The sequence below is a fragment of the Lepus europaeus genome, chromosome 5 (genome assembly GCF_033115175.1).
Source record: "Lepus europaeus isolate LE1 chromosome 5, mLepTim1.pri, whole genome shotgun sequence".
Taxonomy (NCBI): domain Eukaryota; kingdom Metazoa; phylum Chordata; class Mammalia; order Lagomorpha; family Leporidae; genus Lepus; species Lepus europaeus.
The window spans coordinates 158,912,893-158,926,232 of NC_084831.1; the positions used below are offsets into that span (position 1 = coordinate 158,912,893).

The 13,340-nt window shown below is 38.3% G+C and overlaps 1 protein-coding gene across 3 annotated transcripts in view; it reads right to left on the reverse strand.

Annotated features, from left to right (window-relative positions):
• Positions 1-233: 233 nt before the first annotated feature.
• LOC133760472 (zinc finger protein 665-like) overlaps positions 234-13,340 on the reverse strand; it is a 36,224-nt gene continuing 23,117 nt past the window's right edge. For 2 of the 3 annotated variants that reach the window (XM_062193022.1, XM_062193023.1), the window contains exons 2-4: positions 6,238-6,364; positions 5,900-5,989; positions 234-3,525 (exon numbers count right to left, since the gene is read on the reverse strand). In XM_062193022.1, coding sequence (XP_062049006.1) covers positions 1,028-3,525; positions 5,900-5,989; positions 6,238-6,361 — 2,712 coding nt within the window. In that variant the 5' untranslated portion in view covers positions 6,362-6,364 and the 3' untranslated portion in view covers positions 234-1,027. Of the gene's footprint in view, positions 3,526-5,899; positions 5,990-6,237; positions 6,365-12,628; positions 12,733-13,340 lie in introns of all 3 variants that reach the window. The other variant, XM_062193021.1, reaches the window with a different exon arrangement.

Below are 13,340 nucleotides of genomic sequence, written 5' to 3' on the forward strand. Positions count from 1 at the left end.
GATGTAGGATGAAATGTTCTGTAGATATCTGTTAGATCCATTTGGGCTATAGTGTCATTTAAATCTACTGTCTCCTTATTGATCTTCTGTCCTGTTGATCTGTCTATCTCTGAGAGTGGAGTATTGAAGTCCCCCAGAACTATTGTATTGGTGTCTAAGTCTCCCTTTAAGTCCCTTAACAAGTCTTTTAAATAAACTGGTGCCCTGTAATTAGGTGCATATACATTGATAATCATTATATCTTCCTGTTGAATGGATCCCTTAATCATTATATAGTGCCCCTCTTTGTCTCTCCTAACAGTTTTTGTGGTAAAGTGTATGTTGTCCGATATTAAGATGGCTACGCCTGCTCTTTTTTCATTTCTGTTGACATGGTATATATTTTTCCAGCCTTTCACTTTTAGTCTGTATGCATCATTGTTGGAAAGATGAGTTTCTTGTAAGCAGCAAAAAGATGGGTTTTGTTCCTTAACCCAATCAGCCAATCGGTGTCTTTTAACTGGACAGTTCAGGCCATTAACATTCAATGTGACTACTGAGAAGGTGTTACTGAGTTTGTGTACTTGTTGGCACTTTACATATGTAAAATGGTTCCTGCTCTTTGTTTTGCTCGACTTTTTTAGGTGAGTGGAAAGAGAGGCCTCTGCCTTTCCCCACCAATGTCTCGGGTTTCTGAGGTTTTTGTCTTACCTCCAGTTCCCACGCTGGCGAGATTCTGCAGCTCAGCTCCCGTGGCTGGGCTTCCACACGGTGGGCTCCCTGTAGGTCCTCTGTGTCACATCCACTAGATCCGGAAGCATTTCCTCTGCAGTTTTTTTTCTTGCGTCTTTTCCTGAGGCTACAATAATCCCACTTTTATGAAACTAAATTTTCCCAGACTATCGGTGCATGTCCTCACTATCTGCCATCTTGGCTCTGCACCTGCCAAAGCTTTTCCACAGTCATTACATTCATAACGTTTCTCCCTTGTGCGAATGCTTTGATGCCTTACAAGATGAGATTTCTTGCCAAAGACTTTTCCAGTTATTCATAAGTTTTCTCCTGGGTGAATTCTCTGATGTTTTATGAGTTGTGACTTATAGACAAAAGCTTTCCCACAGTCATTACATTCATAAGGTTTCTCTCCCGTGTGAATTCTCTGATGTATTACAAGATTTGACTTATTGCCAAAGGCTTTTCCACAGTCATTACATTCATAAGGTTTCTCTCCTGTGTGAATCCTCTGATGTATTACAAGATGTGTCTTATTGCCAAAAGCTTTTCCACAGTTGTTACATTCATAAGGTTTCTCTCCTGTGTGAATTCTCTGATGTATTACAAGCTTTGACTTCTTGCCAAAGCATTTTCCACAGTCATTACATTTATAAGGTTTCTCCCCTGTGTGGATTCTTTGATGCCTTACAAGATGTGTCTTACTGCCAAAAGCTTTTCCACAGTCATTACATTCATAAGGCTTCTCCCCTGTGTGAATCCTTTGATGTATTACAAGATTTGACTTATAGCCAAAGGATTTTCCACAGTCATTACATTCATAAGGTTTCTCTCCTGTGTGAATTCTTTCATGTATTACAAGATTTGACTTACAGCCAAAGGATTTTCCACAGTCATTACATTCATAAGGTTTCTCTCCTGTGTGAATTCTCTGATGTATTACAAGATGTGTCTTATTGCCAAAAGCTTTTCCACAGTCGTTGCATTCATAAGGTTTCTCCCCTGTGTGAATCCTTTGATGTATTACAAGATGTGTCTTATTGCCAAAAGCTTTTCCACAGTCGTTACATTCATAAGGTTTCTCTCCTGTGTGAATTCTCTGATGTATTACAAGATTTGACTTCTTGCCAAAGGCTTTTCCACAGTCATTACATTCATAAGGTTTCTCTCCTGTTTGAATTCTTTGATGTATTACAAGATTTGACTTCTTGCCAAAGGATTTTCCACAGTCATTACATTCATAAGGTTTCTCCCCTGTGTGAATTCTTTGATGTATTACAAGATGTGTCTTATGGCCAAAGGATTTTCCACAGTCATTACATTCATAAGGTTTCTCTCCTGTGTGAATTCTCTGATGTATTACAAGATGCGTCTTATTGCCAAAAGCTTTTCCACAGTCATTACATTCATAAGGTTTCTCTCCTGTGTGAATTCTCTGATGTATTACAAGCTGTGTTTTATGGCCAAAGGATTTTCCACAGTCATTACATTCATAAGGTTTCTCTCCTGTGTGAATTCTCTGATGTATTACAAGATTTGACTTACAGACAAAAGCTTTTCCACAGTCATTACATTCATAAGGTTTCTCCCCTGTGTGAATTTTCTGATGATTTATGAGTTGTGACTTACAGACAAAAGCTTTTCCACAGTCATTACATTCATAAGGCTTCTCTCCTGTGTGAATTTCCTGATGCAGTATGAGTTGTGACTTATAGACAAAAGCTTTCCCACAGTCATTACATTCATAAGGTTTCTCTCCCGTGTGAATTCTCTGATGCACTACAAGATGTGACTTCTTGCCAAAGGATTTTCCACAGTCATTACATTCATAAGGTTTCTCTCCTGTGTGAATTCTTTGATGCCTTACAAGATGTGTCTTATTGCCAAAGGCTTTTCCACAGTCATTACATTCATAAGGTTTCTCTCCTGTGTGAATTCTCTGATGCATTATGAGATGTGATTTCTTGACAAAAGCTTTTCCACAGTCTTTACATTCATAAGATTTGTCTTCTTTGTTAATTTTCTGATGTGTTATTAGGTATGATTTCTGGAAAACGGGATTTCTGCACTCATTACATTCATGAGTTATCTGCTTTGTGTGAATTTTCTGATGTTTAATGAGATCTAACTTCTGGTATGTGGTTTCTCCACATTCATTACACACATGTGAGTTCCCACATAGCTTACATGCATAGGATTTTTTCCCCATATGTTGTCTCTTATCTATTGCAAGATCTGAATTGTAAATGAGAGGTTCCACATACCCCATATCTTCATAAAGTTTCTCTCCTGTGTTGATTTGTTGATGCTTACTGAAGTTAGTATTTTTATGAAGAGTTTTTTCTATTTGAGTTGTCCTTCCAACAGTGAAAGTTGGCTCATTACAGGTGTCTCCCATATGGACGGTGCCAAATCTAAAGAATATCTTCTTCCTTTTGAAGTCTTTCCCCTGTCCACTATGTTCAAATGAAGGCTTCACAGTCTGAATCTTGTGATACTCACTTAGAGGCTCACAGCACTGGACAGAGTTCCCAGGTATGTTAGCAGAATCAAGTTTCTCTCCAGCTTGCAGCTCATCAGGCCCACCATGGGGATCCACATTATGACATACATTGCATTCCTCAAGTTTCATTGCTGAATAATTCCCCTTTTTGATAATCAGTTCTGAAATATGACTTGAACTTAATTTAAGTCTTTTTATTAATTCAACTCTCTTGGGAGTTGATGTCTTATTATTTGTCATAACATCCTGATTAAATTTTTTTTCTTGACTTTTTTGGTTGGTCCTAATTATGTCATCACTTTTCATGGCAACTGAAATGAGAAAAAAAATTACTGAATCACATATAAATGATTTCTCCTGGAATACTGATATAAAGGGAATGAAGTTGCTTGTTAATTAAGTGGCATAAGATTTTAACATAATCAGTAAAGGACACTTATTTATACCCAGTATATTTTTTTTTTCTTAACACATTGATATATTAGGTTGTACCAATAGATTTCCCAATGTTCAGTCATGATCCTGTTTACTACTTGAATTTTATTCAAGTATGGCAGAATCGCTTTCCTGGTTATATATGTTAATTCACTGCTTCAGGTGCCTGCATCCCAAAATAGGGCCAGTTTGAGCTCTGGTTACAGTGATTCCAACCAAGCTCTAGTGTATGTAAATCAGAAGGCAGCAAATAATGGTTCATGCCCATGGGAGCCTGTGATACATCAGGGAAGACTAGATGAAATTCCAGCCTTTTGGCTTCAGACTAGTCAGACCTAACTGTTGTAGGCATTGGGGGCGTGAGCTAATAAATGATCTCTTTCTCTCCCTTTCTTCTCTCATTGTCACTCTGTCTTTAACAATGATGACACTATTATAATATTTTAAAGAATGGACAAATATTTAGTCAATATATTCCCCCATTGCCTAGCAACCAGTTTTTTCCCTGTCCTTCTTCTTTAGTTAATTTTTATTAAAATTTTGTTTTGTGCCTCTCTGGTATTTCAACCATAAATATGGGAAATGTTTTTCTGGATCAATTACTTGCACATGAAGCACAGTGAAATGTGTCTGTACTCCAAACAGGATCACATTTAAGGGACAAGATTTGAATCTATGGTTGTCTCATGCTTAGCCTTCCCAGGTAAACAGCACTTGCAGGAATATTCAAATGAGAAACTCTGCATTTATCTGCACTCTATGACAGCTTCCCCATATTCCTAAGGAAATTTAACATCTTCAGCTTCTCAGAACTACAACAGGTATAGAAACATTGCAATATACCACCTTGGGAATACACTCCCTAAGAGTTTAAAGAATTTGTTTCAGCAACCCAGTGTGTGTCTACCTTCTTTGAAAAGTGTTTTATAGTCTGGTGCCATGGCTCACTATGTTAATCCTCTGCCTGTAATGCCAGTACCCTGGATTCTATCCCAGTTGCTTCTCTTCCAGTCTAGCTCTCTGCTGTGGCCCAGGAAGGCAGTGGAGGATGGCCCAAGTCCTTGGGTCCTGCACCCATATGGGAGACCAGGAGAAGTACCTGGCTCCTGGCTTCAGATCAGTGCAGCACGCCAGCCATAGCGGCCATTTGGGGGTGAACCAACAGAAGGAAGACCTTTCTCTCTCTTCTCTCACTGTCTAACTCTGCCTGTCAAAAACAAAAACAAAAAAAAAAACAAAACAAAAAACAGAAAAGAAAAGTGTTTTCTAGCTCATTCTGAAATCACCAGCCTGGGTATCTCCCCTCAGTTTTTTCTATAAACACTCATATGTGATAATTTGAGTTTCTGGAGGCTTTTGATCAGCTGTCTCTTATTTTCAAGGAAATCTTCATTTCCTATGCCTTTCTTATCTTTTTTGTTTGAGTCAGAATTCATACTTCAAACTCCACTCCCAAACAAATCTTCAACATTCAACATGAAACCATGAGCTTATCTGACCTTGGGATTCAGAATCTCAAGACTTTCTTGGTGAGTTTAGGATCACTTATTTTCATGTTTCTATACAAGTTCATGCTTAGCTTCAGGATTTCTGATGTCACTGCACAGAGACTGACTTATGACCATCTCTTAGCATTTATTTATTTATTTATATGCTTGAGAGTCAGACAGAATTCGATAGAAGGGAGAATGAAACAGAAGATTGCCAGCCACAGGCTTTCTCCTCCAATGTTTCTAGCCACCCATTTTTTCTTATTTTATTTGAAAGGCACTGAGAAAGAGAAAAGGGAGAGAAAGAGAGTTCACATTTATTGGTTCAATCATGAAATCCTTAAAATAGTAAGTTCTGTGCCTGGCCAAAGCCATGAGTGGGGACTCAATCTGAAACAAGTTTCTATTACTTCCCCAATTAACAAGAACTGAAGAAAAGAATAAATGCATGAAGGAAAATGTATTAATTATAGAGAAGGACAATTGAGAATTTGGGGAATGTATCTAATCTAGAAAAAAAGCCTTAGTTATATCAGAAAAAGGATTGGAATATTTTTTTTTTAATTCAAAGAACATCTTCATCAAGAACAAAAGTTAGAGATATAATGGCATCCCTAGAAACTCTAGAATCTCTTGTCTAATGCAAAAAAACCCCAGCTGTCATCAGGAATGACACTTGGGAAAAATTCATCGAAAGACCTTCAGTCAAGATCTGCTGCACTGTTTCTGCCTTGGCCTCCCTCATTATGTACATACTGACCTGGAAGGCTCTGATTTAGGCATTCATTCATCCATGGCTCTGCTCCTTGCTCCAACTTAAAGATCAAATCAGGTTTGGTAATGCAGTGCCCTATTAATAGAAACAATATAAGATTTTGTGAAATCATTATCTTGGGTTATTTAAATAAAGGACTACAGCTTATTCTAGGAACTATGCAACAAATGTTCCAATTTGAATCCTTTCCCAGATGGTAGACATTCAGATTATTCATGGACTCAAATCCTATACCTGCCCATCATTAAACTTTATAAAGTGTTCACTTATTTTTCAAATAGCAAGAAAATGCTATCATTGGATATGTGATGGGTGTCACTCACCCAAGAAGACCAGGCTGCTGTAGGTCTCCAACATCACATCCCTGTACAGAATTTTCTGAGCTTTGTTCATGTTCTGCCATTCCTCCCAGGTAAAGTAAATAGCCAGGTCTTCAAATGTTAGCATCACCTGTAATAGAACACTTCTGGTCAACATATTAACACTGTTACAAAACAAACACTGACAGTGTTTATCTTAGACTCTATTCCTGACTTCTGGCTTCAGTTTTGCCCAACCTTTGCTTGGTATGGTTATTTATGGAGTGAATAAGTGAATAGGAGCTCTCTTTTTATTTCTCTCTTGATCCATCAACTTCTTTCTCAATCAAGCTCATAAATATTTTTAAATAAGAGAGAAGATTCAAGTAAGACAAAGAATAGAAAATAGCTTTTGACTTTGACTATTCTTTTCTAGTAACATACATTTGAAGAACTGAGATATCATTATACAAAATAGGGGCCGGCACCATGGCTCACTTGGTTAATCCTCTGCCTGTGGTGCCAGCACCCCATATGGGCACTGGGTTCTAGTCCTGACAGATCCTATTCTAGACCGGCTCTCTGCTGTGGCCCAGGGGGCAGTGGAGGATGGCCCAGGGGCTTGGGCCCCTGCACCTGCATGGGAGACCAGGAAAAAGCACCTGGCTCCTGGCTTCAGATCGGCACAGTGCCACCAGCCATAGCAGCCATTTGGGGAGTGAACCAATGAAGGGAAGACCTTTCTCTCTGTCTCTTTTCACTGTCTTGTACTTGTCAAATAAATTTAAAAATATATATACCAAATTAAACTGAAAACAATGGAATTAATTGCCCAAAAACAGAACTTGGGAAAGTCTACAGTACAATCTGCATTTGTGACTGAGAGAAATGCATAGGGGTTTGTTTAAAAACTCACAGTAGATGCCAGCATTGCGGTACAGCCAGTTAAGCTTCCAACTGCAATGCTGGCATTTCATGTGAAGATTATTTGAGTCCAGGGTACTCCATTCCAATCTACCTCTCTGCTAAATTTCCTGAAAGAGCAGTGAAAGATTGCTTAAGTATTTGGGCCCCTTCAGCAAATCCGGAGACTTAGATGGAATTCCAGGCACTTGTCTTTGGTCTGACTTAATCCCAGCCATTGTGGTCATTTGAGGAATGAACCAGTAGATTGAAGGTGTCTCTTTCTCTCTGCCCATCTCTCTCAATCTCTGTAGCTCTTTCAAATAAATAAGTAAATCTTAAAAAATAAAAGAACCTGCAGTAGATTCTTTTCCCCACACATTCCTGATCCTATCCCTGAATCAAATTCAGCTTCTCAAAACTATTAAGGACTGCATTACTTTAACAATTCAAAAACAAGCTTAACTGATTTGTGTTTTTTAGTACTAGGTAACTCTTACCCTTGCAGAATGCTAAGTGTTTATTTCCAGGGTAGCACAAAAATACTGCTCACTACATCATCTTTGTTGTTTCAGACATCATGACCCCAAAAAATTAGCATATTGTATGCAAAGTTTCAACTTAAAACATGTAACAAATGTATATTTTGCTAAGGCAACAGAAAGACTAGAGGCCAAGTAGTCATATCTTAGATGATTGTAATATTTCATAATCATGGCAAATTCATTATTCATCTTGTTTGTGTACAATTCTCTGAGAATAAATTTTATGTTTATTTTCCCATTTTAATTAATATTATAATTCTTCTAAAATGAAAAGTTACTGAAATTGATCTATTCATCACTTCATCCAGTCATCTGTAACAAAACTTTATTTTTTAAGAACTGCACTTAATTTGTGGTTTCAGTTAATTTGTGGTTGATCAGTTTTCTATGTATAATGTATTAATTGTGCTGTTCAAATTCCTGTATCATCTTTAATCTGGTAATTGCCTTTCAGTGATTTTATTCTACAAATTGAAGGAGGTCAGTCTTTTTTTAAAATATTTTTTTAAAGATTTATTTAAAGATTTATTTATTTACTTAAGAGGCAGAGTTACAGAAAGAGAGAGGCGGAGACAGAGAGGTTTTCCAACTACTGCTTCACTCTCCAAATGGCCACAATGGCCAGAGCTGGGCTGATCTGAAGCCAGGAACCAGGAGTTTCCTCTGGGTCTCCCATACTGGTGAATGGGCTCAAGCACTTGGGCCATCTTCTACCACTTTCCCAGGCCATACTAGAGAGCTGGATCAGAAGAGGAGCACTGGGACATGAACCAGTGCCCATGTGGAATGCTGGCACTGCAAGCAGATTCTTAATCTATTATGTCACAGTGCCAGTGCCAGGACCTCAGTCTTGAGCTTCCATCTTAAGTAATTTCACCTCAGACATAGAAGCAAATTATTTCTTAGTTCCCAGCATCATACAATTTAAACAGAAAATCAAGTTGCAGGCATAAAAGAACTACAGTGGTATAGTAGATTCCCTTGTCCTTTCCAGAAGTTTTTGCTCTCTATAGTGGTAGCCACATGCCTCTGCCGGCAGGAGTTGCTCATTTTTGGAATTGGAGATAAAGATACTGTGGGAATTTCTGAGAAGAGAGAAAAGTGGGAAGGCTACTCAAAGTTGTTGTTGATTGGTCTTTTACAACTCACTTCCTCTCCCTGGGTCTTAGTTCTATCTTCTGGGTAGTGACTGGCATTTATAATTTCAAGCACTGAGTCAGAAGAGCTCTAATACTTGATTAGTACTTACTGAAGAATGAAAAAGATAGTCCCTGTGATACAGAGTGGTGACCACAGAGAAACTAATTAAGGATCCCTCAAGGACTAAAATTTGAGGTCAATCTTGAGCTACTCATCACTAATGGAAATACACAGTAATGTGCCAACCTGCATTGTCTCATCATGTTTTATTTTATAATAATTTGATTCATTAACATATTTTGTAAAAACAGATTGAATGGCATCTTTCCCCACATGCACAAAAGGTCTGTTTCCTGAATTAACTATATTAGGTCAGTAGACACACTCACACATTTTCTTATAAATTAATAGCCATATGTACAAATAAGTATAGAATGTATCATGCAGAAAAGTCACATTGTATGTGGAAATTAATTTGGATTATTACACTTACTGTGTAAAGTTAGTCTTAAGATTCCTTTTGTCATAATTTCAATACTATCTGATTAACCTGCAACCTGCGTGTAGATGGATCTGTAAGGTGTGAATGTTTTTGTTATATTCCTCATAGTGATTTATTTTAAAAAATATGAATAGTGGATATCATATATATTGTAATGGAGCTCAGACTTTGTTATTTTTCTACTCATCAGTTTTAGTTTCAAAATATTCTATCTTATGGACAGCTGTATTGATTTTACATGTACACTACAATCAATAATCTATATTCTAGTCTGTGTAGGTGCACACAGATAATTTGTTGGGTACATGAATGCACCCAGGTTGGTAAGATAGTATTAAAATAATAACAAAAGGAATCCTAAGACTCACTTTACACAGTAAGTCCTACTTAGAATTGGCTGCCCGTGAGGCAGACATCTGGGTGCTTCCCATTGTGATGCACTAAATTGTGTCTCTCCAAAGTTTCTATCTTCAATCTCTAACCTGCAGTGTGACTTTATGTGGAGATGGTGCCTTTAATGGCACAATTAAAGTAAAAATCAAATGTGTGAGACCCTAACCCAGCTGATGACCTTATAAGAGAAATAAGAGATGGACATGAACAAAGGAAATATGAGATGACACAGCAAGATGATATCTGACTGGAAGCCAGGGAGTAGTCAGGAGAAAGCAAACATACCAAAACTTTGATCTTGGACTTCCAACTTACAGAACTATGTGAAAATAAATGTCTTTATTTAAACAATCCAATGTTCAGTAATTTGTTATGGTGACTTTGGCAAACTAAACAAAGTCTACCTCTGCCTGTATTATCTGCTGCCACCTACATGATCCACACAAGTTTTCAGAGAAATACAAAAATTACAAATTGATGGGGCTAGCATTGCGGTGTAGCCAGTTAAGCTACTGTCTGTGAGGCTGGCATCCATATGGGTACTAGTTCAAGTCCTGACTGCTCCATTTTTCATCCAGGTTCCTGCTGGTGCACAAAGGGAAGCAGTAGAGGATAGCCCAAGTACTTGAGGTCCTGAATCTACAAGAATATCCAAATGAAGGTCCTGATTCCTGGCTTCATACTGGCCCAGTTCTGGCATTTATAGCCCTCTGGGAAGTGAACCAGCAGATGGAAGACATTTTTGTCTTTCTCTGCCTCTCCCTCTCTCTGTGTAACTCTGCCTTTCAAAAAATAAATCTTTAAAAAAAAAAAAGAAGTAAACCATGGCTTTAGTATCTAAAGACCTAAACCAGAGAAAGAGAAAAAAAAAAAGCAAAAGATTAAAGGAAACATAAAAGAAAAATGTAGATGAGGCTAGCACTGTAGCACAGTGGATTAAGCTCTATCTACAATTCTGGGATATCGTACATGTGCCAGTTTGTGTCCTAGTTACTCTACTTGTGATCCAGTTACCTGATATTGGACCTGGGAAAGCAGCACAAGATGACCCAAGTGTGTGGGCCTCTGCCACCCACATGGGAGACCCAGATGAACCTCCTGGCTTCAGCCTGGACCACTCTTGGCCATATCAGTCATTTTGATCAATGAACCAATGAATGGAAGATCTCTGTGTAACTATGCCTGCCAAATTAATAAATAATTTTAAAGATTTATTTATTTATTTGAAAGGCAGAGTTTCAGAGAAGAACACATAGAGATCATCCATCTGCTACTCCACTCCCCAAATAGTAGCAATGGCAAAGGTATGTCAATCAGAAGACAGAATCCAAAAGCTTCTTCTGGGTCTCCCACATGGATGCAGGTGCCCAAAGACTTGGGCCATCATTTGGTGTTTCCCCAAGCACATTAACAGGGAGCTGGATTGTAAGTGGAGCAACTGGGATATGAACCAGTGCCCATATGGGATTCTGGCACTGCAGGTGGAGTCTTTATTTGCTAGACCACAGCACAAGCCTAAATAAATATTTCTTTAAAATTTAAAGGAAAATGTAAGATGTATAAATTATGGTTGTTTATATGAATACATTCTGAAAAGTACATAACTTGATCCAAATTAAAATTTAAAATTTATTTTTAAAAGATATTGATTCAGCTGGCGCGGTGGCTCACTAGGCTAATCCTCTGCCTTGCGGCACCGGCACACCGGGTTCTAGTCCCAGTCGGGGCGCCGGATTCTGTCCCGGTTGCCCCTCTTCCAGGCCAGCTCTCTGCTGTGGCCAGGGAGTGCAGTGGAGGATGGCCCAGGTGGTTGGGCCCTGGACCCCATGGGAGACCAGGATAAGCACCTAGCTCCTGCCATTAGATCAGCGTGGTGCGCCAGCCGCCGCGCGCCAGCCGCGGCGGCCATTGGAAGGTGAACCAATGGCAAAGGAAGACCTTTCTCTTTGTCTCTCTCTCTGACTGTCCACTCTGCCTGTCCAAAAAAAAAAAAAAAAAAATTGATTCTTGTATCCCTACACCATAAGATATACATCAACTTTCACAGGTTTCATTGTGCACTTATTCATGAAGTTTCATAGGTGCAATCAGTAGTGAGGCTCAAATAACAGTCCTATCCAGAGATCCCACTAAATTTAAGCAGGGTATCCAACGGAAATTTTTTCAAAGTTTATAAACATGTATCAGAAGAAAAATAAATAATTTACTTAGTGCATCTCACTATAACTATAGTATTGCCTAAATTTTCAATAGAAGTACTCAAAAAATCCAGCAGGTGGCAGAAATGGTCTAGCATTTTGAGTAATAAAGTTTGTAAGTTATTTGGCTAGAGAAAGTAAGAATTCATAGATCACAAACTAAAATAATTAAGGTGGCCCTATAAAAAAAGTTCAAAGTCTTCAAGTATTGAAATTTATTACCTTAGACTTAATTATCAAAAAGGCAATTATTTCAACTATTCCCTATTTGGCAGCCCAATTTTATCTATTAAATCTGGAAAAAATAAATAGCACCTCATGTTAGATTACTAAAATCTTAATGCTATGTGCCACCCATATGTCCACTGTACCTTATATCTAATATCTGATATCTTTCATCAGATAAATGATGTGTCTCAACTATTACAAGTATGGAGACTATTTTATTCAGAGCTTTTCCAAAAGCTCCTCAATCTCTGCCTTCACTTTGAAAGGACACTTCTAGGATATACATGGGCACCTCATTGATTTTACCAGCAAACACAGTTTTTTCAATGGGAATAAATCACATTGATAACATCCTCCTTGAATGACACTATTTGACACATTGTGAAGAACAAACAAGGCTAATATCTTATAGTCCTTGGGTTTTTGTGTAATGGATATTGTCTACTAGGACCCTGGCCATGGATATAGAACAATAAAACCTAGCATGTCTACTGAGACCTCTTTACCATAGAATGGATCCAAACTTGGCATACTCCATGTGGCAGAGGGGATGGCCTCCAATGTCTACTGTCTATGTCCAGATGTCAGGTTACAGCAGGAAATCACCTCTCTAACAAACAAGAAAAGCTATTTAAGTTCAGCTGGACACCATTCTTCTGACTGTTGATATAGTTACTGTTGGTCTGTATGCGTTCATTGGTTGCAATACAGAGACCTAAAGTTGTCAGAGACATTATCACTGGCAAACATGAAGCTATGCTAACAAAGCATGAACCAAGAGTTCTGGCATAATGTCTATTTTAACACAATTGCTCAGAACTCCTCTAGCCCAAACCTTGGAGAGTTGGAAACTGTTATACTCAGCCTACCCATAAATGGGACATTGTGGCAGGTGGGTTTTGCATACTTGAACTGCAAGGAGAGTATCACAGAAATTAATGCTCCAAACTGATCCAGTTCTCTGCTAATGTGTCTGTGAAAGCAACATAGGATGTTTCAAATGCTTGGGCCCCTGCACTCATGTGAGAGATGTGGAATAAGCTCCAGGCTTTTGATATCAGCCTAGTCTAGCCACAATCATTGCAGCCATTTGTGGAATGAACAAATCAGAAGAAAGATCAATCTCTCCCTCTCCCACTCTATGACACTTTCAAATGCATAAATTAATCTTTTAAAAAGTAGATCATTTCTCAGCCCTTATCATAACTGTCAATGAAC